At 39.4% G+C, this 25,860-nt stretch overlaps 1 protein-coding gene across 1 annotated transcript in view; it reads left to right on the forward strand.

The window, feature by feature from the left end:
* The window catches only part of efr3a.L (EFR3 homolog A L homeolog), a 120,938-nt gene that overhangs the window by 56,766 nt on the left and 38,312 nt on the right, over window positions 1-25,860 (forward strand). The window contains 8 exon segments of the mRNA NM_001094422.1: window positions 1,885-2,022; window positions 9,647-9,725; window positions 12,042-12,177; window positions 14,297-14,464; window positions 16,071-16,185; window positions 21,030-21,081; window positions 22,771-22,943; window positions 24,384-24,459. Coding sequence (NP_001087891.1) covers window positions 1,885-2,022; window positions 9,647-9,725; window positions 12,042-12,177; window positions 14,297-14,464; window positions 16,071-16,185; window positions 21,030-21,081; window positions 22,771-22,943; window positions 24,384-24,459 — 937 coding nt within the window.

Consider the following 25,860-nt stretch of genomic DNA (forward strand, 5'->3'; position numbering starts at 1 on the left):
TTTAAAATGTGCTGTACAGTTGAATTTTTCGTGACCATTCCTCTTTAACTGGTACCGTCCAATCATAGGCTGCCTGTCTATAGGCATTTAAACTCGCATGACTTGCAGTGCATTTATGTGTATAGCGCCATGGCAATGCATGTGAAGGCCTGTGGGTACATATCCTTATGTAACACTACAGATTTGCAGAGAAATGCTATTCCATGGAAACAATATGCTGTGTATCTTACTAATATTACATTCATTTAGTAATATTAATGAAAGGAATCTTAATTTTCACAAAACACAGTATTCTCTTATGTTGTAGGGCTGAATATGCATTCTAAAATATGTACATGAACATTAGAACATAGAATTAATGGGCAGATTTATTGACTTTCAAATGTATGTGAATTTTTTTTTACTCAAATAAATTTGAATGTACTCACAATTCAACTGGGAGGTTATTTATGAAAAAATGTGATCGTCTAAAATTCAGTCGAATGGGAATGACCCGAAAATTTGATTTAAAGGGATACTGTCATGGGAAAATTTTTTTTTTCAAAATGAATCAGTTAATAGTGCTGCTCCAGCAGAATTCTGCACTGAAATCCATTTCTCAAAAGAGCAAACAGATTTTTTTATATTCAATTTTGAAATCTGACATGGGGCTAGACATTTTGTCAATTTCCCAGCTGCCCCTGGTCATGTGACTTGTGCCTGCACTTTAGGAGAGAAATCTGGCAGGCTGCTGTTTTTCCTTCTCAATGTAACTGAATGTGTCTCAGTGGGACATGGGTTTTTACTATTGAGTGTTGTTCTTAGATCTACCAGGCAGCTGTTATCTTGTGTTAGGGAGCTGCTATCTGGTTACCTTCCCATTGTTCTTTTGTTTGGCTGCTGGGGGGGGGGGAAAGGGAGGGGGTGATATCACTCCAACTTGCAGTAAAGAGTGATTGAAGTTTATCAGAGCACAAGTCACATGACTTGGGGCAGCTGGGAAATTGACAATATGTCTAGCCCCATGTCAGATTTCAAAATTGAATATAAAAAATCAGTTTGCTCTTTTGAGAAATGTATTTCAGTGCAGAATTCTGCTGGAGCAGCACTATTAACTGTTTCATTTTGAAAAAAAATTTTTTCCCCATGACAGTATCCCTTTAAGTTGGATTTGAATACAAACAAAATTCGAGTTGAATTATCCCCCAAAAAGACTTGAATGTCAGGAAGCCTATTAACATCTTCAAATGGCTCATCTGTCCTCTGCCATTGACTTGTATGTGAATTCGGGAAGGTTTTAGGTGGCAAATATTCCAGGATCGAGGTGTGATAAATCTCGCATTCTAATTTACATTCAAATTGGGGGATTAAATTTCGAGTGTGTGAATTTTGACACCAAAAAAAAAATCTAAAATTCTAATTTACTTTTCGACCCTTACTAAATTTGCCCCTAAATGTGAAATATAATGTGTATTAGCCAGTTGCCTTAAAGGGATATTGTCATGATGATGTTCTTTTTATTTGTAAATTATACTTCAAATAATTCACTCTACTCTATCTTGTGTTAGGGAGCTGCTATCTGGTTACCTTCCCATTGTTCTTTTGTTAGGCTGCTGGGGGGGAGGAAAGGGAGGGGGTGATATCACTCCAATTTGCAGTACAGCAGTAAAGAGTGACTGAAGTTTATCAGAGCACAAGTCACATGACTGGGGGAGCTGGGAAACTGACAATATGTCTAGCCCCATGTCAGATTTTAAAATTAAATATAAAAAAATTCTGTTTGCTCTTTTAGAAATGGATTTCAGTGCAGAATTGTGCTGGTGCAGCACTATTAACTGATTTGTTTTTGATTCATTTTTTCCCATGACTGTATCCCTTTAAACAAAAAATCTTCTTTTCTTCTAGTCGAACTGGCCCTCCAGCATCTCCAACCACTGGTGATAAAGAAGAGAATCCAGGCATTCTGGCTGAAAACTGTTTCAGAGAACTTCTGGGAAGGGCGACGTATGGGAACATGAACAACGCGGTTAAGCCGGTCTTTGCGTAAGTGGCTTATTTACTGTCTCTCTGACATCCAACTAACAATATCTCACTCTTATTTCTTTGCACTTGATCTAGTATACAGACTTACAATGCGTAATACTAGTGGTAATCTCAAGATCATATTCATTCTGTCTTCAATATATTAGCTGTAACATCTCACGTACCTGCAAGTTTCATTACTTTCGTATGTATGTATAACTTTATTTGTAAAGTGCTGTTAAGGAGCTGCAGTGCTGTACAGTGCATAAAAGTACAATATATATATATATATATATATATATATATATATATATATATATATATATATATATATATATATATATATATACGTATAAGTAAATACATACGTATAAGTAAATACATACAGAATCCTATCAGGACAAAGAGCTTAAGTACCCTATTGTAAGAGACATATAAGAGAGGGAAGGAGGTCCCTGTCCCATTGAGCTTACAGTCTAAGTGGATGGGAGGCTAACATACAGGTACAAATTGGAGATAAAAAAGTGCACAAGGTAAGGCATAGTCAGTAGGGACAGGACTAGGCTAATGTTCTAGTGGTCCAAAAGGTAGGCTCTTAGTTTTGAGATTGAGATTAAGAGAGGATTCCTTACGGAGGATTTCAGGGATGGAATTCCAGAGGGAAGGAGCAGCAAGATAGAAGGGTTTGAGAGGAGAGGTGGCAGTGGATGTGGATGGTGTGAAGAGAAGGTGACTCTGAGAGGAGCGGAGAAGAAGACCAGGAACGTATAGTGAGACAATAGAAGAAATGTAGTGAGGAGCAGAGGAGTGAAGGGCTTTGAATGTTAGTAGAAGGGTTTTATATGTTATCCTTTGCTTAACAGGCAGCCACGCTAAGGATTTTAGTTGGGGTTGAGCAGGTTCCCTTTTAGGAGAGAGCAGAAGGATCCTGGTAGCAGAGTTTAAGATTGATTGGAGGGGAGAGAGATGGGAGTCAGGAAGACCAGTTAGAGAGGAGATTGCAATAGTCTAAACATGATCGGATAAGGGCATGGATTAGTGTTTTGGCTGTTGTTTGTGAAAGAAACGGGCATATCTTGGTTATATTGTGGAGGAAGAAACGCCATTTTTTGGCAGTATTATTAATATGATTAGAGAAGGAGAGTGACTGGTCAAAGATGACCCCTAAGCAGTGTGCTGAGTTAACCGGGTTAATAGTCATGCCATCAATAGTAATAGTGAAAGGAAGAGAAGGGCTCGGTTTGGGTGGAAAAACCATGAGCTCAGTCTTGGCCAAGTTGAGCTTGAGGTGACGTTGGTTCATCCAGGAAGAGATAGCTACTAGGCAGTCTGCAATCTGGGTTTGAACGTCAGAGGTTTGTGAGGGAGTGTCTAAATATATCTGAATGTCATCGGCATAGAGGTGATATTTAAGGCCAAAAGAAGATGTAAGGTCTCCTAAAGAGAGAGAGAATGTACAAGGAGAACAACAGAGAACAAGTACAGAACTCTGAGGCACCCCCCATTAAATGAACAGGAGGAGAGGATTTGTTTGCAAAAGTAACTGAGAAGAAGCGGTCAGAAAGATAGAAAGAGAACCAGGATGTTATACAAATGGTTCTACAGTACTGCAAGTAATGGTATAACAAGCTTGTAACCAGAGTCCACAGGGGAAACATGGGGTAAAGCAAATTCATTTTAAACATTTCCGTATCACTTTGATAAGAGACGGCCTCTATCCCTGTGCAGTGATAGCTCTGTGTGTGCGGCTATGGTCCCCACTCCTTGCCTTGTTTCTATTAGTTGTGGGGTATTAATATAATGCTGCATGTTCATTGTTAGTATTAACCTGCAGCACTCGGTCCTTTCACATCAGTTCCTGCCTTATTGGAACTTCCATTCTAAGACCCCCGAGACAGGCCCACGCTGCTCCAGTTCTGGTTCATTCGGATCCCATTAACCTGTCCATATGTTGGTGAACTATAGTAGGAACCGGGTGTACCGGTTTCTATTCACCCCACCAGAGCTGCTTTAGAAGGTGAAAAATTAGACTTTACGCTTCAATATTAGAAAAACGTCACACATTGAAAATAGAAAGTAATTAGGAAAAAAGTCTTTATTTGTGGTGAACTGTCTGAAAATTTTGTTTTTCCCAAGCCTATCATAACCTATAGATGGGGAAAAGACATGTTGAGTCTTTGTCCCCTTCCTACTTTGCTGTTACTTCAGCCATGGCTGAACAGTCAAGTTGCACAGTTTAGTAAAAGGTAGATGGATCACTGGGCATAGGCAAGGTAAAGTGATACTTACTCATTTCTGTGAAAACCTGAACTGTCTCAATATCACTATAATTCTGCAATTTTATGTAGTCTAGCAGCCTGCCTTCCTACTTAGTAGCCCACCACTTTCCCTTCAGATAGATAGATACTAGCTCTTGAGAACATAAAAAAAAATAGAACATTCCAATTTTCAGTTGAAAAGTTAAATCTGCCCTTAAATGCATATAAAAAACCTCAGTTTGAGGAAAACATTTTTCTACGAAGCAAACCTACTATTAATAGACTGGGAGACAGCAGCCAAGGAAACAGGGATGTGTACTAATTGGCTATAAGGACATGAATAAGGCTAGTGAACAGTGGAAGAGAACAGAAACCGCACAGTTGCTTCATTAAAGACTCCGCTCATAGAACACACGCTTTTTTCTGCGTCAGCCATTCCCACAATAAAATAATGTTTCTTCCACTAATTAAATAAGAGAACTAATTAAAGAGAAGACTCTTGTTGAAGGAATAATGTGAGGCAATTTGAAAGAGTATCTCATGTGTGAAAAGCAAATGAATGAAGGGTGGCATACGTTAGAAGGGATAACGCACCCCTTACTTTAATTCATAAGGATTTTAGACATCAGCAGTGAGTTCCAGGATCATATAAAAAATCAAAGCAGTCAGAGGTGACTTCTAATAGCCTTACGGTTTATGTGTTACATTATCTTCTACTAAACAGGTATGGGATCCGTTATCCGGACACGTTATCCAGAAAGCTCCCAATTACAGAAAGGCTGTCTCGCATAGACTCAATTTTATTCAATGAATCCAACATTTTTAAAAAGGTTTTCTTTTTTCTGTGTAATAATAAAACAGTAACTTGTACTTGATCCCAACTAAGATATAATTAATCCTTATTGGAGGCAAAACCAGCCTATTGGGTTTATTTAATGTTTATATGATTTTCTAGTAGACTTAAGGATCCAATTTATGGCAAGATCCCTTATCCAGAAAATCTCAGGTCTCAAGCATTCTGGATAACAGGTCCCCATACCTTGTACTTGATCCCAACTAAGATATAATGAATCCTTATTGGAAGCAAAGCCAGCCTTATTGGGTTTATTTAATGTTTACATGATTTTCTAGTAGACTTAAGGTATGAAGATCCAAAGTATGGCAGGATCGTCTATGCAGAAAACCCCAGGTCTTACTTATGGAGAAAACTGTAGATTATTGGCTCGCACATAATAATAAATGTGTACGTCCCGCCATTCCCTCCTCTTTGTAACATCTTTTTTCCATGGAAAATAAATGTTGCAACGGCACGTGTGTGTCTTGTGTTGTAAAAGAGAACCTTGCTCCACAGGGGTTATTTACTAAACTCAGAATGCAAAATTTTCCAGAATTTATTAAACCCTGAGGATGGAAAAGTCAGAATCAGAAAATCCGGCATCTCAGACCTGTCGAGGTTGCATATAAGTCAATGGGAGAAGTCCCAATGATCTTTTTTGATGTGCACTGGGTTTCGTGCAATACCCCGAAGTTTTCGGATGAAAATTTCTAGAAAATCGTGAAATTTGGATGAAAAATTGGTGAAAAACTGATTTTTGTTCCGGCAAAGCAAATTTTCAGGAAAATGTAATAATAAATAAGCGTAAAAAACCCGAGCGGATTTGATCGGAGTTTGTAGCAGAAAATATTGAGATAAATTCGGACTTTGATAATTAACCCCTTAAAGGACAAGGAAAGTTAAACTAAAGAAGTAGCTAGAAATGTTGTACATGATGTTTTGTGCTTCTGTACCAGCCCAAGGCAACCACAGCCCTTTAGCAGTAAAGATCTGTGTCTCCAAAGATGCCCCAGTAGCTCCCCATCTTCTTTTCTGCTGATTCACTGCACATGCTCTGTGCTGCTGTCACTTACTGAGCTTAGGGACCCACTCACAATATACAGTACACATAGAATAGAAATGTCACAATATAAGGCTGATTAGTGATTAATACAGATAATTACTACATGGCAGCACAGAAACCAGTGCAATTAGCATCAGAATTGAATAATCAGCAAACCTGTAGCATCAGCTTATATTACAGCCAGGGAAGCTCATTTTCTGCTGGATAATTAGTGACGAGCCCTAAGCTTAGCTTCTCAACAGCCAATCAGAGCCCACTGAGCATGTGAGTGTCACAGACACTTTCCAAGATGGTGACCCCCTGTGACAAGTTTGAAGTCCTGGATCATTGCTGCTATTGATAAGCTCAAACTTTAGCCTCGTGCAATAAGTTCAGTATATAAATATGGCATTTTAGCCATATTTATTTTTAGGGTTTAGTTCTCCTTTAAGTGTGTGTTTACTCTGCTCCATATTGCTGCGTTACCTTGATACATCTTGACAATCGGGGGAGTCAACAAACAGTCACTGCTTCTGCCCAATGCTCAGGCCTTCATGTTCTAATGTTCCCCTGAATGCAATATTTTGTGCATCCGCTCTTGCTTTGATAACACTTAGATGGCGCTTCATATAATGGTTAATATATTGTGACATTTCTCTCTAGGGATATTTGACCAGAACTCCATGAAAAAAAATGTATTTCTTCAGCTTGATTTATTTATTTTTTTTCTTCCAAATTGATTTTTTTTTAGTTCATCTCATGAGTTACTTTAATTTTTGCATACAGGAGCAGACTGAGCATCACAATCATGTATGTTCAATGATACACTGAATCTGGTTCAAAGATTTTCGGTCTAAGCCATTGGGATTGTTTTTTTCTTTTTTTTATGCTTAAAGGCTAACAGAAAAAAACATATCCCCCCAAAGCTAAGTCTCACTAAAGGATCAGTTATCCGGAAACCTGTTATCCAGAAAGCTCAGAATTCTGGAAAGTTCATCTCTCGTAGACCCAAATTCACTAAGCGCCGAAGCGCCTAACGCTAGCGTCAATTCGCTAGCGTTGGGTATTTTCGTTACTTCACAAATTCACTAACGAATGCTGGCGTAAATTCGCTAGTCTTACTTTGCACCCTTACGCCTGGCGAATTTTCGCTACGGACGTAACTACGCAAATTCACTAACATGCGCAGTGTTCTGAACGCTACCTTTTACGCTAGACTTCCTTCAACACCTCAGACCAGGCGAAGCGCAATAGAGTAGATAGGGATTGCTTCAAAAAAAGGTCAAATTTTTTCTAAGTCCCAAAAAACGCTGGCGTTTTTTCTATATTATGGGTGATAGGCTGAAAAAGATCGAAATTTTTTTTGGGGCTCCCCTCCTTGCCCCCTACATTTCCTGACTCATGGCAACTTAACTATACAGTGGGCACATGTGTAGGGCAAAAAAAAAATTTTATTTGATGTTTTGAAGGTTTCCCAGGCATTTGTAGTGATTCTACGTATTCCTCCATTGAAATTTGAATTTGGCGCCGTATGCAAATTACTAGGATATAATTAATCCTTATTGCAAAACCTATTGTGTTTATTTAATGTTTACATGATTTTCTAGTAGACAAGGTAAGAAGATCCAAATTATGGAAAAATCCCTTATCAGAAACAGGCCCTGAACATTCTGGGTAACAGGTCCCATACCTGTATAATTATATGCTGCTTTTAATAAAAAAAAAAAAAAAGTACAATGCCGTTTTCCTTCACTGGAAGTTTTTAGACCCTGAGTAGCGTAATTAATGATTTGCCATAGCAGTAAAATAGCTAAGATTTAAATTAATTTGACGTGTTTATTTATCTCACTGAATTAAAGGGGAAGTTCACCTTTAAGCTAACTTTTAGTATGTTATAGAATGGCTAATTCTAAACCACATTTCAATTGGTCTCCACAATTTATTGTTTATAGTTTTTATAAATTATTTGCCTTTTTCTTCTGAATCTTTCCAGTTTTCAAGTGAGTGGTCACTGACCCCATCTAAAAAAAACAAACAAGTAATAAAAGTATCAATAACAAGGGGAGGCCCATTTATCAAAGGGCGAATTTCGAATTCATGTGAATTTTTTTTAATTTGAATATACTCACCATTCGACTGGGAGGTTAAGTATCGATCCAGTTGTTTCCGACCCAAAAATTTGAATCGCTATTTGATTTGGATTTTTCTCCAAAAAAAAAAACCTAGAATGTCAGGAAGGCTATTAACATCTCCAAATGACTCAACGAACCTCTGCCGTTTACTTCTATATGGACTCGGCCGGTTTTAGGTGGAGATTATTCCAATGGTCGAGGTGTGATAAATCTCACATTCAAATATACATTTGAATAGGTGGATTAAAATTCAAATGTGTAATCTGACACTCGAAAATTCAAATTCAAATTTACTGTTTGACCCTTGAAAAATCTGCCCCTAAATGTGTAGCCTTACAGTGCAGTTATTTTTTAGATGGGGGTCAGTGGCCCCTATTTGAAAGCCAGTAAGAGGCCCATTTATCAAAGGTCAAATTTCGAATTCATGTGCATTTTTTTTTACCCTAATAAATTGGAATATATTCAAAATTCTAATGGTCGGTTAAGAAAAAATTAGAACGTCTAGAACGCGAAGGAATTTTACCGACTCAAATACTTGAATCAAATTAGACTCGATTCGAGTTTTTTCTCCAAAAAAACTCGACTATCAGGAATAGGTTTGCCACCTGTCCGGTTTTGACCTGGACAGCCCGGTTTTTTTGAAGGGCTGCCCTGGTCAAAATTGCCTGCCCCGTTTTCTAAATAAGGAAAAACGGGTAGGATTTCCTAAGATTGACGTGGTGATCGACAAATCGTCGATCGCCATATCATAGCCCCGCCCCCTGATGCAGTGACACAACCCCTTGTCATGGACCCACCCCTTACATCACATCCTGTCCCCTATTATGTCATGGCCCCGCCCCCCTGCCCAGAGTTCGGCACTAAAGAAGGTGGTGACCCTAATCAGGAAGGCTATTAACATCTTCAAATTGGTCACTGAACCTCTGCCATTGACTTTTTTGTGAACTCTGCAGTTTTTAGGTGGCAAATACTCAAATTGGATTTGTTTCCAGGGTAAAAGTTGGATAGATCTCAAATTTCGAATTGAGTTTGGATTATTCCCAATATGTGAGTTTTGACCAAAAATACTATTTGAAAAATTCTAATTTTAATTTGACCCATGATAAATCTTCCCCTAAGTGTCAGAAGAAGAAGGCAACTAATTAAATAACTATTGAAAATGAATAATGAAGACCAATTGAAAAGTTGCTTAGAACTGTCCGGTCTATAACATACTAAAAGTTAACTTAAAGGAGAACCCCCAGTGAAAATTGTAGGGAAAAAAAACTTTTTTTTTTAACTTGCCAGCTGGGTTATTTTTGTTGCTTTCTATGTACTGATGCCTTGGGCACAGAGAGGGATAATACAGAGAATTTCACCGTTTGTCTTTGATTTTCAGCCATTTGGACCATCACAAACTGTGGGAATCAAATGAATTTGCTGTATCCTGCTTCAAAATCATCATGTACTCGATTCAGGTCAGTGAAATGTTTATTCGTTTGTTCCACAACGAGAAGGAGCCTTGGGGCGTAGCAGTGCATATAGCATTAGTGGTGTAATACACAGCAAGTTTGGGGAGGAAGTTGCCAAATATGGCGTGTTTAACCCATTATCTGCCAATGAGAATCTACACAACCAGCTAAGAAAGTTTGTGCCAGTGATTTCTATTCTAAGTTTCCAGGTTCCTGTTGGATGACTGGACAGCACATTGCTAGGCAATGGGGATATTCATGTATTTTTAATTCCTGGGGTTTATATAGTGTCCATTTATGATCTTGTGTTATTTAGAGCAATCAAAGTGTATATGGAGGAAAAAATGAGTTGCCACTTATGTAAATATCCCTTAACAAACCCAGCAGGATTGTTTTGCCACCAAAATGCATTCATGTAGCTTAGCTGGGATCAAGTACAGTGTACTGTTTTATTATTACGAAGAAGGAAATCTTTATTAAAAAATTGAGTTATATGCTTATAATACACAAGAGCCATGAATATTGTATAAATGAAATCCTTATAAACGGTGCTTAGTGATGTTATCGGTTATAATTGGCTAGGGATGCACCGAATTCACTATTTTGGATTCAGCCGAACCCCCGAATCCATTGCGAAAGATTTGGCCGACTACTGAATCTGAATCCTAATTTGCATATGCAAATTAGGGGTGGGAAGAGGAAAACCTTTATTACTTCCTTGTTTTGTCACGCCATTTCCTTCCCCACCCCTAATTTGCATATACAAATTAGGATTCGGTTCAGACGGGCAGAAGGATTCGGCCGAATCCAAATCCTGCTAAAAAAGGCTGAATCCCAAACGGAATCCTGGATTCGGTGCATCCTTATAATTGGCGCTTGATGTCATTTCTGTCACATGACTCACTAAAACTTTTGTATTATAATAAATTACACCAAAATATGAGGATATTAGAAGTCACCTTAGAGTTCCATGACCTGTATAAAAACACTGCCTTCCACCTCCTACTCTTAAACTCCACAGTAACTTATAATATCCTTATATTTTACAAGAGGGGGTACTTTATTCACAATATATATATATACACACACACACACACACCCCCCCACACAAAAGCCATGAATATCCTGTAAATTAAATCCTTATAAATGGTGAGTAGTGATGTCATTTCTGTCACATGACTCACTGAAACGTGTGTATTATAATAAATAAAGTACCCCCTGTTGTAAAATATGAGGATATTAGAAGTAACCTCGGAGTTCCATGACCTGTATAAAAACACTCAGCCTTCCGCCTCGTACTTTTAAACTCCACAGTAACTTATAATATCCTTATATTTTACAAGAGGGGGTACTTTATTCACTATATAGTTACACAGTTAAATTGGGTTGAAAAAAGTTCAACCCCTCCAAATGAAAAGCCATATAATGGACTCTTTGGGAGAATGGAACCTTCTGGATAAACCGTTTCTGTATAAGGTTTTCAAAACCTTTATACAGATATGGGACCTGTTATGCAGAATACTTGGGTCCTGAGGTTTTCCGGATAACTGATCTTTCTGTATTTTGGATCTTCATACGTGAGTCTACTAAAAAATCATATAAACATTAAATAAGCCCAATAGGCTGGTTTTGCTTCCAATAAGGATTAATTATATCTTAGTTGGGATCAAGTACAAGCTACTGTTTTATTATTACACAGAAAAAGGAAATCATTTTTTAAAATTCGGATTATTTGGGTTAAACGGGCCTAAACATGTAGTGTACTCACATTGCTAATAAAATAACACTTGCAGTTTACTAAATACTGCCTTACAGCTGTTTGATTCCTACAACTGAAATTAAGCAAATAAATTAGCCACATATATAACAAAAAAAATCTTGCAAATCTTTATATAGTGTAATAAGTGCCAATATGATGTTTATAGAAGGAGTCGGCATGAACATTCCTATTATTAAAGTTTAACCGTGCGATTGATCCATTTGGTTCCTTTCCCAATGTTTCAGAAGCCACTACATCATGTGCCGATGGGATTTAATAGCCGAGCAGACTGTCTGCCCTTGGGATAGATCTCTCACAAATGATCTGGGCTATTAAGCCAGCAGTTATTGGTGCACAGTTGGCTAAAGGAGAGATAATCTGAAATGTGTCTCCTTCTGCCATTCCTTATGGGGCTGGGGCTAGTGAAATATCTGTTATTTATGGTATAAAATACACACAGCTCCAACTCTGCCCATATCTGTGTTGTTTATATGAGAAAAATATTTCATGGCACATTTGCATATATCAAATCACATTGTATTTTAATCCTCTCTTTGTTTTAGGCTCAGTACTCCCATCATGTGATCCAACAGATCCTTGTTCACCTGGATTTACATAAGAAGGACTCCCCCCGAATCAGAGCTGGTATTGTCCAGGTCCTTCTGGAAGCTGTAGCTATTGCGGCTAAAGGATCCATTGGTAAGTAGAATTCCCATCGCCCTGTTCAGTTCACGTGCCGAGTCCATATTCAGGAGATGATTAGCATGAGTTAAAGGAACAGTAACACCAAAAAATGAGTGTATTGAAAATATCATCATTGATGAAAATATCATCAATGCACTGATGTGATTGCTTCAGAAACACTACTATAGTTCATATAAACAAGCTGCTGTGTAGAAATGCCGGAAATTTAAAAAAAGTCTATGGCACAGGTTAAATAGTGGATAACGGATAACACCATTATGTTCTACAGAGCTTATCTGCTATCTGCTGTTTAACCTGAGCTTTTTTTCCTTTGAATGGCTGCCCCCATGGCTACACAGCAGCTTGTTTATATAAACTATAGTAGTACTTATCTGTTATCTACTGTGTATCCTGTGCTTGAATGGCTGCCCCATTGCTACACAGCAGCTTGTTTATATAAACTATAGTAGTACTTATCTGTAATCTACTGTGTTTCCTGTGCTTGAATGGCTGCCCCCTCTGCCCCCATTGCTACACAGCTTGTTTATATGAACTATAGTAGTGTTTCTGAAGCAAACACACCAGTTTTACCAGTGCAGGGCAAAACTACATTATATTTGTATTACTTTTAAACACTTTAATTTTTGGTTTTTATTGATCCTTTAAGTTGGGTATACGCTGGAAAATCCACCCATTTTCCATATATCTGGATATTTGCCCAGTTTGGAGACCCACATACCCAATTCATTCTTTGGACAGTTGGGTTAATCCGATTGTTTCACCTTCCCCAGATAACAATCTGATCATAATGGAGGCCAGGAAAGTACTGCATAAACAATGGTACTCGTCAAACAGCATTTTCAATTGGATATCCAATTTGCCAATTTTTTTTTATTTTTTTTTTTTAAAGGAAATCTCGCCACTCAGTTTCACTTTTTCATGTTATTTTTTCAGGTGTTAATTAGTACAGGTATGGGACCTGTTATACAGGATGCTCGGGAACTGGGGTTTTCCGGATAAGGGATCTTTCCATAATTTGGATCTTCATACCTTAAGTCTACTAGAAATTCATGTAAACGTTAAATAAACCCAATAGGCTGGTTTTGCTTCCAATAAGGATTAATTATATCTTAGTTGGGATCAAGTACAAGCTATGGTTTAATTATGACAGAGAAAAAGGAAATCATTATTAAAAATATCAATTATTTGATTAAAATGAAGATGGCCTTCCCGTAGTTATGAACTTTCTGGATAACGGGTTTCCTGGCTTTTTCAATAATATAAGGGGTCCAGTTGAAATAATAAAGTCATCTGGTTTATCTTAGTCAGTGCCACCTCTATCATTTTCAAGTGCCTCATATCCAAAGAAAGATACAGGGAATAGCTGGGCTTTTTATTTCTGTAGTATCTCTTTGTACAGCCTATGAGCAAACCTAGAGGGTTCTTCTTGCTGAATTGTACTTTGTGCAGGTGGAAAAGCAGTATGTGGCCAGCCAGTCTGAAAACCACCCACACATTGCAGAGTCAGAAGCTGTGTTGGGGGGGGGGGGCATTTTAAGTAGAAAAATGTAAAACAATGCAGCAATAGGGTTCCTTTATACAGAAGTCTGTGATCCAAGTGTTCTGCTCTTCTGCTGCCGGTTTTCAGAATGCATTGCAAGCATTATTTAAAATCTTAAAGGTCAAGGAAAGCCTGAATCTTATCACTCTCATTTTTTTTAAGGCTATTGCTCCTTTTAGGAAAAAAAAAATGTTGTATGGGGCCCCATAATTTCTATTAATAATGGCAGCCCTGGCTGTGTGCAACTGCAGATGTTCAATGTAGCACCCATCTTTGTAAATGAGCACATTTGCCAAATGATCATACTGATTGGCCTAAGTGTGGATAACTGTGTATGGTCTCACGCATCCTCCAAATCAAGTCAGTGACTTGTCTTTTTTTTTCCCATTTTGGGCAAATGTTTCCAAATCCATCTGTTTTTAAAGGGCCTCCTATTCATTTCACTCTGATGCGGATTGAATTCTCTGTACGTGACTATAGCAGACGCCACTTTATTTTGTCAAGTATTTAATTGTATATATGCGTCAATATTCCTCACCTGCTCAAAGGTCATTTTGTTTTCTTTCATATTAGGCCCCACTGTTCTGGAGGTGTTTAATACTCTCTTAAAGCATCTGACCCTCAGTGTCGACTTTGAGCTTGGCGACAGGCGGAGTTCAGCAGGCAGTGCCGTATTCAGCTCCTCCAGCACTAGAGAGAGCGACGAAAGGATTGTCCAAAATGCCATCATTCAGACTATTGGTAAGGAGTGATTGTTACCGATTACGCTAGGAAATGAGTAAAACATCTTACTGCAGTGATCCCCAACCAGTAGCTCAGGAGCAACATGTTCCTCACCAACCCCTTGGATGTTGCTCCCAGTGGCCTCAAAGCAGGTGCTTATTTTTTTAATCCCAGGCTTGGAGGCAGTTTTGGTTGTATAAAAACCAGATGTACCGTATATACTCGAGTATAAGCCGAGTTTTCAGCCCCCAAAATATGCTGAAAAACTCCACCTCGGCTTATACTCGGGTCAAGCGCAAAAACGGTCGCCGGCGTCCAAGAATAGTCGCCGGCGTCCAAGAATAGTCTCCAAGAATATTCGCCGGCGTCCAAGAATGGTCGCCGGCATCCAAAAACGAGACGCCGGCACCTCCAATGGGAGCAGAAACCCTCAATTTTTTGGTTGAAACTTACCAGAAGCTTCTGCATTTCTCACCCTAGGCTTATACTCGAGTCAATAAGCTTTCCCAGTTTTTGGAGGTAAAATTAGGTACCTCGGCTTATACTCGGGACGGCTTATACTCGAGTATATACGGTACTGCCAAACAGAGTCTCCTGTAGGCTGTCAGTCCATATAGGGGCTACCAAATAGCCAATCACAGGCCTTTAGTTGGCTTCCCCAGGAAAATGTTTCATGCTTGTGTTGCTCCCCTACTCTTTTTACATTTGTATGTGGCTCACCGGTAAAAAAAGGTTGGGGACCCCTGTCTTACTGTATCCACGCTTCTGAATATTGTCCTGGTATATTGCTTCAGTGAGTTTTTTCATTATTTTTTTTTAATTAAACCCCCATTTCTCTATTACCAAAGCTTATATTGGTATAAAGGCAGCACAATAACAACAGGGATGAGCTGCTACCAAGAGTATCCAGAAACGTTCTTGCCCAACATCTCTTTCCCAGACCAAGGGAATTAATATGAAGTTGCCTGTCCCTGTGTTGCTATGACAGCCCCTACTTTTCTGGGAAGCTTCCCACTCGATGTTGGAACATTGTTGTTGGGCGTTTCTTCCATTTAGCCACAGGAGTATGTCAGGTTAGGCACTGATATTGGGGTTCAGGCCTGGCTCACAGTCATTGTTCCAATTCATCCCTCAGGGGTACAGTTGGCTTTGAGGTCAGGGTTCTGTTCAGGACAGTGAAAGTCTTCTATTCTCTCAGTAAACACATCCTCTACATACCTGGCATCATGCAAGGGGGCATTATTGTACTGAAACAGGAAAAGTTCTTCCCTCAAACTTTTGCTACAAAGTAGGAGGCAAGAATGTCATTGTACTCTGTAGCAGGGGTTGCTCAGAATTAGTCATTCTATAATGTACTAAAAATTAACTGAAATGAGAACCACTACTTAAAGTTGGAAACTGGAACCTAGAATAAAGGTTAGTGAATCGCCATAACAAAAATGGGAAATTTCAAGGCAAGGGATACAAGGTGGTACAGAGACTGGACAAAGACATTAAAGTCCTTTCTACAAATCACTCTACAGCAGGGTTTATCCTGACAGTCGTATAATTATATTTCATAAACTAAAGAATAAACACATAATGTTATTTAGGCATTGATGGTATGTGTGTATTTTGGTTACAGGATTCTTTGGAAGTAATTTGCCAGATTACCAGCGATCCGAGATCATGATGTTCATTATGGGGAAAGTACCAGTGTTTGGATCATCTCCGCACATGCTGGATACCAGCCAACTGGGGTACGACTCTTCTGTTAGACATAAGTGTTTAATAGGGCATTCCAGAAACCGCAGGCATGTTCCTAACTGGCAGTTTAGTGTAAATGGAATGAAACCTTATGGTTAGCAGTTCAGATACACGGCAGCAAGAATTGTAGGCTTAAAGGAACAGTTCAGTGTAAAAATAGGGTAAATAGGCTGTGCAAAATAAAAAATGTATATAATATAGTTAGTTAGCCAAAAATGTGATGTATAAAGGCTGGAGTGACTGGATGTGTAACAGAACAGAACACTACTTCCTGCTTTTCAACAGTGACTATAAGGGGGGCCACATGGGACATAACTGTTCAGTGATTTTGCAATTGATCCTCACCATTCAGCTCAGATTCAAAAGCAACAGTTATGACCCATGTGGCCCCTCCTCAAGTCACTGATTGGTTACTGCCTGGTAACCATTCAGTGGAAACCAAGAGAGCTGAAAAGCAGGAAGTAGTGTTCTGGCTATTATGTTACACATCCAGTCACTCCAGCCTTTATACATTACATTTTTGGCAAACTTACTATATTAGAATTGTGCACAGCCTATCTATTTACCTGTTTTCATTTTTTATACTGAACAATTCCTTTAAAACAATTATATGTTTACAGGACATAGAATCATAGTCATATATATATATTGATCCGGCAGACTCTTGTCTGTCAGAACTGTTTTTTTAAATTATCCTGTACTGCATATTAAGTTGTTACTAACTACCATATTCAGTCAGACTAAACGCCTTGCTTTGCTTACCAGACTTGTCCCCCTTAGCCAGGTTTAAATAAGTACTCACCCCAAATCTGGCCTTCAGGCTGGGCCCCCTTAGCTCATAACAAGGTTACAGATATATAGAAACATTGGGGTAACAGTCACCCTGCTATAGTTCCAGGGGTACCCAGGGTACAAATAAGCACTCACCCCAAATCTCGCCCTAACTGACCTTCAGACTGGGCCCCCTTAACTCATAACAAGGTTACAGATATATAGAAACATTGGGGTAACAGTCACCGTGCTACAGTGGTGTGTTTCTTGAAGAGAAGCTCCAGCCCTGGGTAAGAGATAAGTGACTGGAATCACTTGGCACCCTTCAGTGATTACTTGCCCTTTCTCACTTGTTTATTACTTTGAGCTCTTCTCCAACATGCAGTAAAATGTGCACACAGTATATTTTATTAAACGAATTGAAAAAAAATGTTATTCTTCACCATACACCCCCCCCCCCCTCCATTGCAGAGGCAACCTTATTTATAAGTAATTGACGTATTCCTTCCAAATGTACTTATCCAGTCTGCTTCAGGCGGCCAGTGCGGCACAAATAGACTAGCCCTTTTGAACCCTTGTGCGTTATTCATCGTATTCATTCATATTCACACGTGTAAGCGGCTGACGTTCCACTAATAGTGCGGCCCATCACTTCATCTGCTGTACTGCGCACCAACTCACCCCCACCGCTCAGTTTGTGTACTTTCCTTTGCTTTCATCCTCGTAAAATAGTTTGATTTTTCAACCGATGATAAATATAATTTACTTGTCTGTTGCCGTGGCGACTTATGGCTGTTGTCCTGGTAACATATCGTTCTTCTAGCAAAATCATTACATGGGGGGAATGGGTTTCATTGTTTCACAAGGAAATTATAACATTGCCGTACTCTAAAAAGTCAGCCGGAAGAGTTTTCTTTCCAAATATGTCTGACATAGAGACGTACAAGTGGGTTCTTTAAGGGGTACAGTCCTCCCCTTGTATAAATTTGAGCTAAAGGAATAGGTCTGACTGCAATGCAGAATAAATTGTTATACAAAGTCTAGAAAGTGTTTGGATTTATCATCTGTTATATGGGTTGGTCGCCTTTAAATTAGCTTTTGTAGTAGCTTATGATGTAAAGAGTGATATTCTGAGACAATTTGCAATTGGTTTTCAATTTTATTATTTGTAGTTTTTTAGTTATTTATTCAGCAGCTCTCCAGTTTGCAATTTCAGAAATCTGGTTGATAGGGACCAAATTCCCCTAGCAAACATGCATTGATTTTAAAAAGAGACTTGAATATGAATAGGAGAGGCCTAAATAGAAAGATCAGTAATAAAAAGTAGCAATAACAATACATTTGTAGCCTTACAGAGCAGCATTTGTTTTTTAGATGGGGTCAGTAACCCCCATTCAATCAAAAGAAGGCAAATAATTCAAAAAACTATAAAAAAGAAAAAATGAAGACCATTTGAAAAGTTGCATAGAATTGGCCTTTCTATAACATACTAAAGGTTAAAGGGGAACTATAGCAAAAATGAAAAGTTATAATAAAACCAGCATACTGAAATAAGAAACTTTCTAAGTTCAATCAAATAAATATTCTGCATTGTTTCTGAAATAATCAAGTTTATCTTCACTGTCCCTCTCTCAGCATCAGTTTCTCTTCATTCTGTCTTCATGCAGCAGTTGGGTGTCAGATATTCATTGACAGTTAGATCCAATATATCTTATAGGGGGGCTCCTTTTGCCTAGAAGATGTATTAGAGCTCACTCTATTAAAATCACCAGACACCATGTCTCTCTACATGCAGGATTTGTGCAAAAGGCAGTTATTTTGTTTGTACTGGAATCGGTTATTTTAATGAGCTCTAATACATCTGCTAGGAAAGGAAGCCCCCCAATAAGATATATTGGATCTAAAGGTGGCCATACATGGATAGATCCGCTCGTTTGGCGATGTCGCCAAACGAGCGGATCTCCCTCCGATATCGGGCAGATCTGATCGTGGGCCCTAGGGCCCAATGATCGGATCCTAGCATTCGGCAAACGGGCGGTCGGATCGCGGGACCGCATCAACGAACAGATGCGGCCGCGATCCGACGGGATTTTTAAACCCATCCGATCGAGATCTGGCCGACTTTCGTTAAGGTGGCCCGTGTATGGCCACCTTAACTGTCAATGAATATCTGACACCCAACTGCTGCATGAAGAGAGAATGAAGAGAAACAGATGCTGAGAGAGGAATAGTGAACATAAGCTTTATTATTTCAGAAACAATGCAGAATATGTAATTGATTGAATTTATAAAGTTTCTTCAGTATGATGAAGCTTATATTAACTGTTTGTTTTCATGATAGTTCCCCTTTCATTTAAAGGTGAACCACCCCTTGAAGTTCCATGTACCATAACTTTTAAACACCGGTAGAATAGATTCCATAATGGTGTCTATTAATGACAGTTCATTTGTAGTTAAATGTGGAATTTGATATAAGATGGAATGGCTATTGCTGGGTGGGTAAAGGAACATTATACAGTAAATGATCTACGTGTATTTCTTATTGGGAAGATAAGATTCTAGTTAGAGTAATAGGAGTGGGGTCAGTTTCTTGGTAGAACTTGTCAGTAGCAAAGTCAATATGTAGGTTACAATTGGAAGGATAACCCAAAGAATTGAGCAACTGAATGACTAAACTGATAATATCCACGAGTCAGTGTTTGGGAGGAAATATCTGTAAGGGTAAGGTCACACTGGCCGTTTTGGGAAGATTTGGTCGCCTGGTGACTAATCGACTCATCTTTGCGGCGACCAATCTTCCCAAACGCCTTCCCTAACTCTGAGCTGGCTAAAATGAAAAATCATCGGCGCTAATCACACACGGCAATTAGTTTTCCAAAGTTGCCTCACGAGGAAACTTTGGGCGTCTTCAGAAAACGCAGCGTGTGACTAGTGCCAGCGATTTTTCATTTTTGCCAGTGCAGAGTGAAGGAAGGCGTTTGGGGAGATTGGTCGCCGCAAAGATTCGATTAGTCTCCAGGCGACCAAATCTCCCCAAAACGCCCAGTGTGACCTTACCCTAAAGAGAGGTTAGATAAAGATAGTGAGAGCAGAGAGGGGATGAATCGAATATAACCACCATATGTATAGATAGTAGGTCATTGATCCTGCCATGCCTTTCAAAGGTAAACCTGTGCATTGTGCTGGGATGTGGTGTTGAAATGATTTATTTTCCCCAGGAATCCTCTAAGAAGCTGAACAATAAAATAAATCTGTAATTTATTAATGTGGGCCTGCCCACTGCTTAAGTGAAAAATTCTCCCGGCATGGAATGATGCAAAGGTTGGGCATTTCCAGACCAGCACCCACCAGAACCCGTACCTTCTTGACCTTGACCCAGCCCGAGGTTGAGAAGGCAATTGACTGTCTGAGCCCATCCAGCATCTCCAATGATATCAAAAGGCTGCCAAGCTATATGGTCAACATTGTCCCTCCAACAAAAGAGTAGGGGAGCCCATTTCAGTCTGCACCCAGTCTGGATCCAAAGCATTCACCAGGTTTTCAGGCAGTCTGTGTTTTGGGCCAGCCCACTCACCTATAAGCTTCCATTAATAGGCATAATAACATTACAGATTTATAGAAACATTGGTGTAACAGTCACCCTGCTATAGTTCCAGGGGTACCCAGGGTACAAATGAGCAATCACCCCAAATCTCCCCCTAACTGACCTTTAGACTGGGCCCCCTTAGCTCATAACAAGGTTACAGATATATAGAAACATTAGGGTAACAGTCACCCCACTATAGTATCAGGGGTACCCAGGGTACAAATAAGCACTCACCCCAAATCTCCCCCTAACTGGCCTTCAGACTGGGCCCCCTTAGCTCATAACAAGGTTACAGATATATAGAAACATTAGGGTAACAGTCACCCCACTATAGTATCAGGGGTACCCAGGAACCTATTAATTGGCCCTACTATAATGCACTGCTTAAGTTTTAAGATTCTGTGAACCCCTCCCTATAATCAGAGTGTTGTCTTCATATATACTGATCTACATCCTTTTTTTCTTCATTAATTTTTTTAGGGATATGGGAACTAAACGGATCCAAATTATGCTGCTGAGATCGTTACTCATGGTAAGACTTGGGGTGATATAGGACACAATAAGACATAATTATTTATAGTCCATTGGTTGCTTTGTAGCATCTGGAGCAGAACCAGTTGGTTGAATTTAGTATTCCCAACATGCCTCAGAGTGTAGATTAGTTCTCAAAACAAGTGTGTTCTCATCATGTTCTGGAATATCACTTTAATAAACCGAGATGAGACCAGCGTGTTTTATGAGCGCTTGAATGTTCTCTTCTTATGATAAATAATATTATGTTAATCCATTTATATTAATGTAGCAAATCTTATTTGTTGCCTGGGATCCTGCTGCTTGTAGGAAAACCTCTTACGCACTGCTGCCTTCCTCTTCTGTCTCATTGATCTTGCGATTTTTCCTTAGAACCACAGAATGGTTGCTATGGTATGTGGGACCCTAGCGACCACATTTTTAAAAAAAAATCCCAAAGTTTAAAAAAAATGTAGACAGCTCAAAAACTACTAAGCTTAAAACTAATTGGCAAATACTACTGTCTATGGGTTCAAATACAGGGATGCATATGTTGTGGGTTCCCTATATTAAAGGGATTCTGTCATGATTTTTGTGTCGTTTTTATTTCTAAATTACACTCTTTACACTGCAAATAATTCACTCTACAATATAAAATGTAATTCCTTAACCAGCAGATATATTTTTTAGTTGTAATATTGGTGTGTTAGTGCATCTCGGGTTATTTTGCCTGGTCATGTGCTTTCAGAAAGAGCCAGCACTTTAGGATGGAACTGCTTTCTGGCAGGCTGTTATTTCTCCTACTCAATGTAACTGAATGTGTCTCAGTGGGACCTGGATTTTACTATTGAGTGCTGTTCTTAGATCTACCTTGGAGCTTTTATCTTGTGTTAGGGAGCTGCTATCTGGTTACCTTCCCATTTTTATTTTCACATGACTGGGGGCAGCTGGTAAACTGACAAAATGTCTAGCCCCTTGTCAGATTTCAAAATTAATTATAAAAAAATCGGTTTGCTCTTTTGAGAAACAAATTTCAGTGCAGAATTCTGCTGGAGCAGCACTATTAACTGATTCATTTTGATTTTTCCCTTTAAAATAGAATTCAACCCGCATTTAAAAAAAACCCTGGAATGGTATTTAATTTAATCATAAAAAAAACCCTCCCCCCCTACCCTGGGTAGACGCCCCGGGCAAATGCCCCTAATTTTTTACTTACCCCTCCATGCAGATTCTGGCCACAGGAGTTCACGGGCGCCATCTTATTTCTTCTGTCTTTTTTGGAAGTTTAATAGCCAGAACACTACTTCCTGCTTTTCAGCTCTCTTGGCTTCCACTGATTGGTTACCAGGCAGTAACCAATCAGCGACTTGAGGGGGGCACATGGGTCATATCTGTTGCTTTTGAATCTGAGCTGAATGCTGAGGATCAATTGCAAACTCACTGAACAGTTATGTCCCATGTGGCCCCCCTTCAAGTCACTGACTAACTCAGAGTTAGAGAGTTGAAAAGCAGGAAGTAGTGTTCTGGCTATTATGTTACACATCCAGTCACTCCAGCCTTTATACGTCACATTCTTGGCTAACTAACTATATTAGAAACATTGTTTATTTTGCAAAGTGTATCTATTTACCCAGTTTTTATTTTTACACTGAACTGTTCCTTTAAGGGAATGTTGAATGGTATTTAATTTTATCATTATTACTATTTGCAGGTGACTTCGGGATATAAAGCGAAGACTATTGCCGCAGCTCTCCCCCCAGCATTCCTCGATCCCCTCCTGTCTCCTTCACTCATGGAAGACTGTGAACTAAGGCAGCTCGTTCTTGAAATACTGCACAACCTGATCGATCGCCATGACAACAGAGCTAAATTAAGAGGCATCAGGTATCGGTCGTTAAATCCAAGCAAAATGAATTCTGCAGCGTTGTGACTAGTGTTACATGGTATCCGTATTTATATGCAAAAGAAACCATTAACAGCAACAATAAGTAATATTGTATTAATTAGTGAGCCGCAACCAGTGACTGGGCTGCCCCGTGAGTTGCCCCAGTGTCCCATCCAGGTACTTAATAATAGTCAGACAACTGGAGGTGAAGAAACACTAAGATTTAATACATTTATTTATACAGCGTAATCATGTCAAGAAATTCCCCCTCCATTGAATTGCTTTCCTCCATATCTGATTGCTTGCCTTACCCTTAAATTGTTCTCCTGGATTTCTTGATCTTGCGAGTTTCCAATTCTGGTAATTTTGGCACCATCAATATATATTATATACTGTATACACTAAACTCTCTGCTGCCCACCTGTCAACTTTCCCTTCAAATTCCTCCTTCCCCTTCTGTACACTTTGCTTCCCAACTGTCAGTTTGTCTACTTTCCCATCTCTTTACTTTCCTCCTCATCTCACTTCCTCCCCAATTTAGAGCTTACCTTACCTTCAAATTTCCACCGTCCTCGTCTCTACACATTGCTTGTAATCTCTCAGATTCCCGTCTTTTTACGTTTTACTTTCTCCTCATCTCACCCATTTTGCTCCCTTCCTACCTCTCCACTTTGCTTCCTTCCTACCTCTCCACTTTGCTCCCTTCCTACCTCTCCACTTTGCTCCCTTCCTACCTCTCCACTTTGCTCCCTTCCTACCTCTCCACTTTGCTCCCTTCCTACCTCTCCACTTTGCTCCCTTCCTACCTCTCCACTTTGCTTCCTTCCTACCTCTCCACTTTGCTCCCTTCCTACCTCTCCACTTTGCTCCCTTCCTACCTCTCCACTTTGCTCCTTTCCCACCTCTCCACTTTGCTCCTTTCCCACCTCTCCACTTTGCTCCTTTCCCACCTCTCCACTTTGCTCCTTTCCCACCTCTCCACTTTGCTCCTTTCCCACCTCTCCACTTTGCTCCCTTCCCACCTCTCCACTTTGCTCCCTTCCTACCTCTCCACTTTGCTCCCTTCCTACCTCTCCACTTTGCTTCCTTCCTACCTCTCCACTATGCTCCCTTTTTTATCGTCCCCTTCTCTATCCAGCCATACCAGCCCTTCTCTCATTTTATGGCTTGAATGCTGAGTAGGAGAACATATGGCTATAAGTGTGAATGAAAGGAAATTAATCCCTAATTATGAACTATTTCATTCCTTTACATCTGTCACAATGGAAGCACTTTTGCTTCCTTCCATAGTGCTTCCATTGTGACTGGATAGAGAAGGGAACGATGAAAAAGGGAGCAAAGTGTAGAGGTAGGAAAAAACATGTTGGTTAACGGTCATTTTTATTTTTCCTCATTCTCCATAAAATGCTGCATTCAAAAATTTCTTTTCTTTTATTCAGAATAATTCCTGATGTTGCCGACCTCAAAATAAAGCGTGAGAAAATATCCAAGCAAGATGTGAATTTTATGAAGAAGGTAAAACCAGGTTATTGTTATTACTAATTGTAGTTTCAGTAGGGAAATGTTTCTTGGATGATCTGAGTTACTGCTGCCGAGTAGTGATGAGTGAATTTGTCCCATTTAGCTTCGCCAAAAAATTTGTGAAACTGCCAAAAAATTCACGAAATGGCGAAAAATTTGAAAAGTCAATGGGTGTTTTTATGCACAACTTTTATTTGTCCAAATGCTTTAAAGTCAATGGGCGTTTTTCTTATGGCGACTTTTTTTTTTTTGTCCAAATGCATTAAAGTCAATGGGCGTTTTTTCTTATGCCGACTTTTTTTGTCCTAATGCATTAAAGTTAATATGCGTTTTTTTCTTATGGCGACTTTTTTTGTCCTAAGACATTAAACTCAATGGGTGTTTTTTTTTCTTGTGGCAGTTTTTTTTGACCAAATGTATTAGTCAATTGGCATATTTTCTTATGGCGACTTTTTTGTCCAGATGCATTAGGGCAGAGACACACATGGAGATTCTGAGAGATTTAGCCTCCTGGCGACAAATCGCCTCTTCTTCGTGCTATTAATCTCCCCGAACTGCCTTACCAGCAGCTACAATGGAAATCTCCGGCGGTTGGCACTCGGAGTGATTCGTTTTCCAAAGTCGTCTGAAGTTTCCTCGTGAGGCATCCTGCCGGTATTTAGATTCTGGCCAGCGGGAAGGCAGTTCGTGGAGATTAGTCGCCCGTAGAAGAGGCGATTTTGTCGCCGGGCGACTAATCACCCTGAATCACCTCCACATGTGTCTCTGCCCTTAAACTGAATGGGCATTTTTTTCTTATGGGCGTTTTTTCTCTGCAAATTTTTCTGCTGTGAATTTTCGCGGCAGTTTCACGAAAAAATTTGCACATAGCGAAATTCGAAAGTTCACTGTGAATCCATGGCTGCCGAATAAATTCGCTCATCACTGCTGCCGAGCAATGTATGCTGAACCGTGAGGCCAGTCTTAGTTGTGAGACTACATGCTCCCTATATATGGCTCCTGACTTTAAGGGGAGCTAAATCCAGATATAACAGTCTGTACAATAAAAGCAAATGTAATTCTTTGCAATTTTTACTATGCAATACTTGATAAATTATTCATAATGTTCTAGTTATTTGTAACTGTGATTGATATCGAAATGAATATGCAAGGTATTTAAAGGGGTTGTTCACCTCTGAGTTAAGTGTTAGTATGATGCAGAGAGGGATATTCTGAGACAATTTGTAATTGGTTTTCATGTTTTATTATCTGTGGTTTTTGAGTTATTTAGCTTTTTATTCAGCAGCTCTCCAGTTTGCAATTTCAGCTGTCTGGTTTTTGTTTTTTGGAATGTTCAAGGAAATTACTGAGGTTTAAATGTTTCACTGAAGGTGTCCTAATCTCTTTAGATCAGTG

The sequence above is a fragment of the Xenopus laevis genome, chromosome 6L (genome assembly GCF_017654675.1).
Source record: "Xenopus laevis strain J_2021 chromosome 6L, Xenopus_laevis_v10.1, whole genome shotgun sequence".
Taxonomy (NCBI): domain Eukaryota; kingdom Metazoa; phylum Chordata; class Amphibia; order Anura; family Pipidae; genus Xenopus; species Xenopus laevis.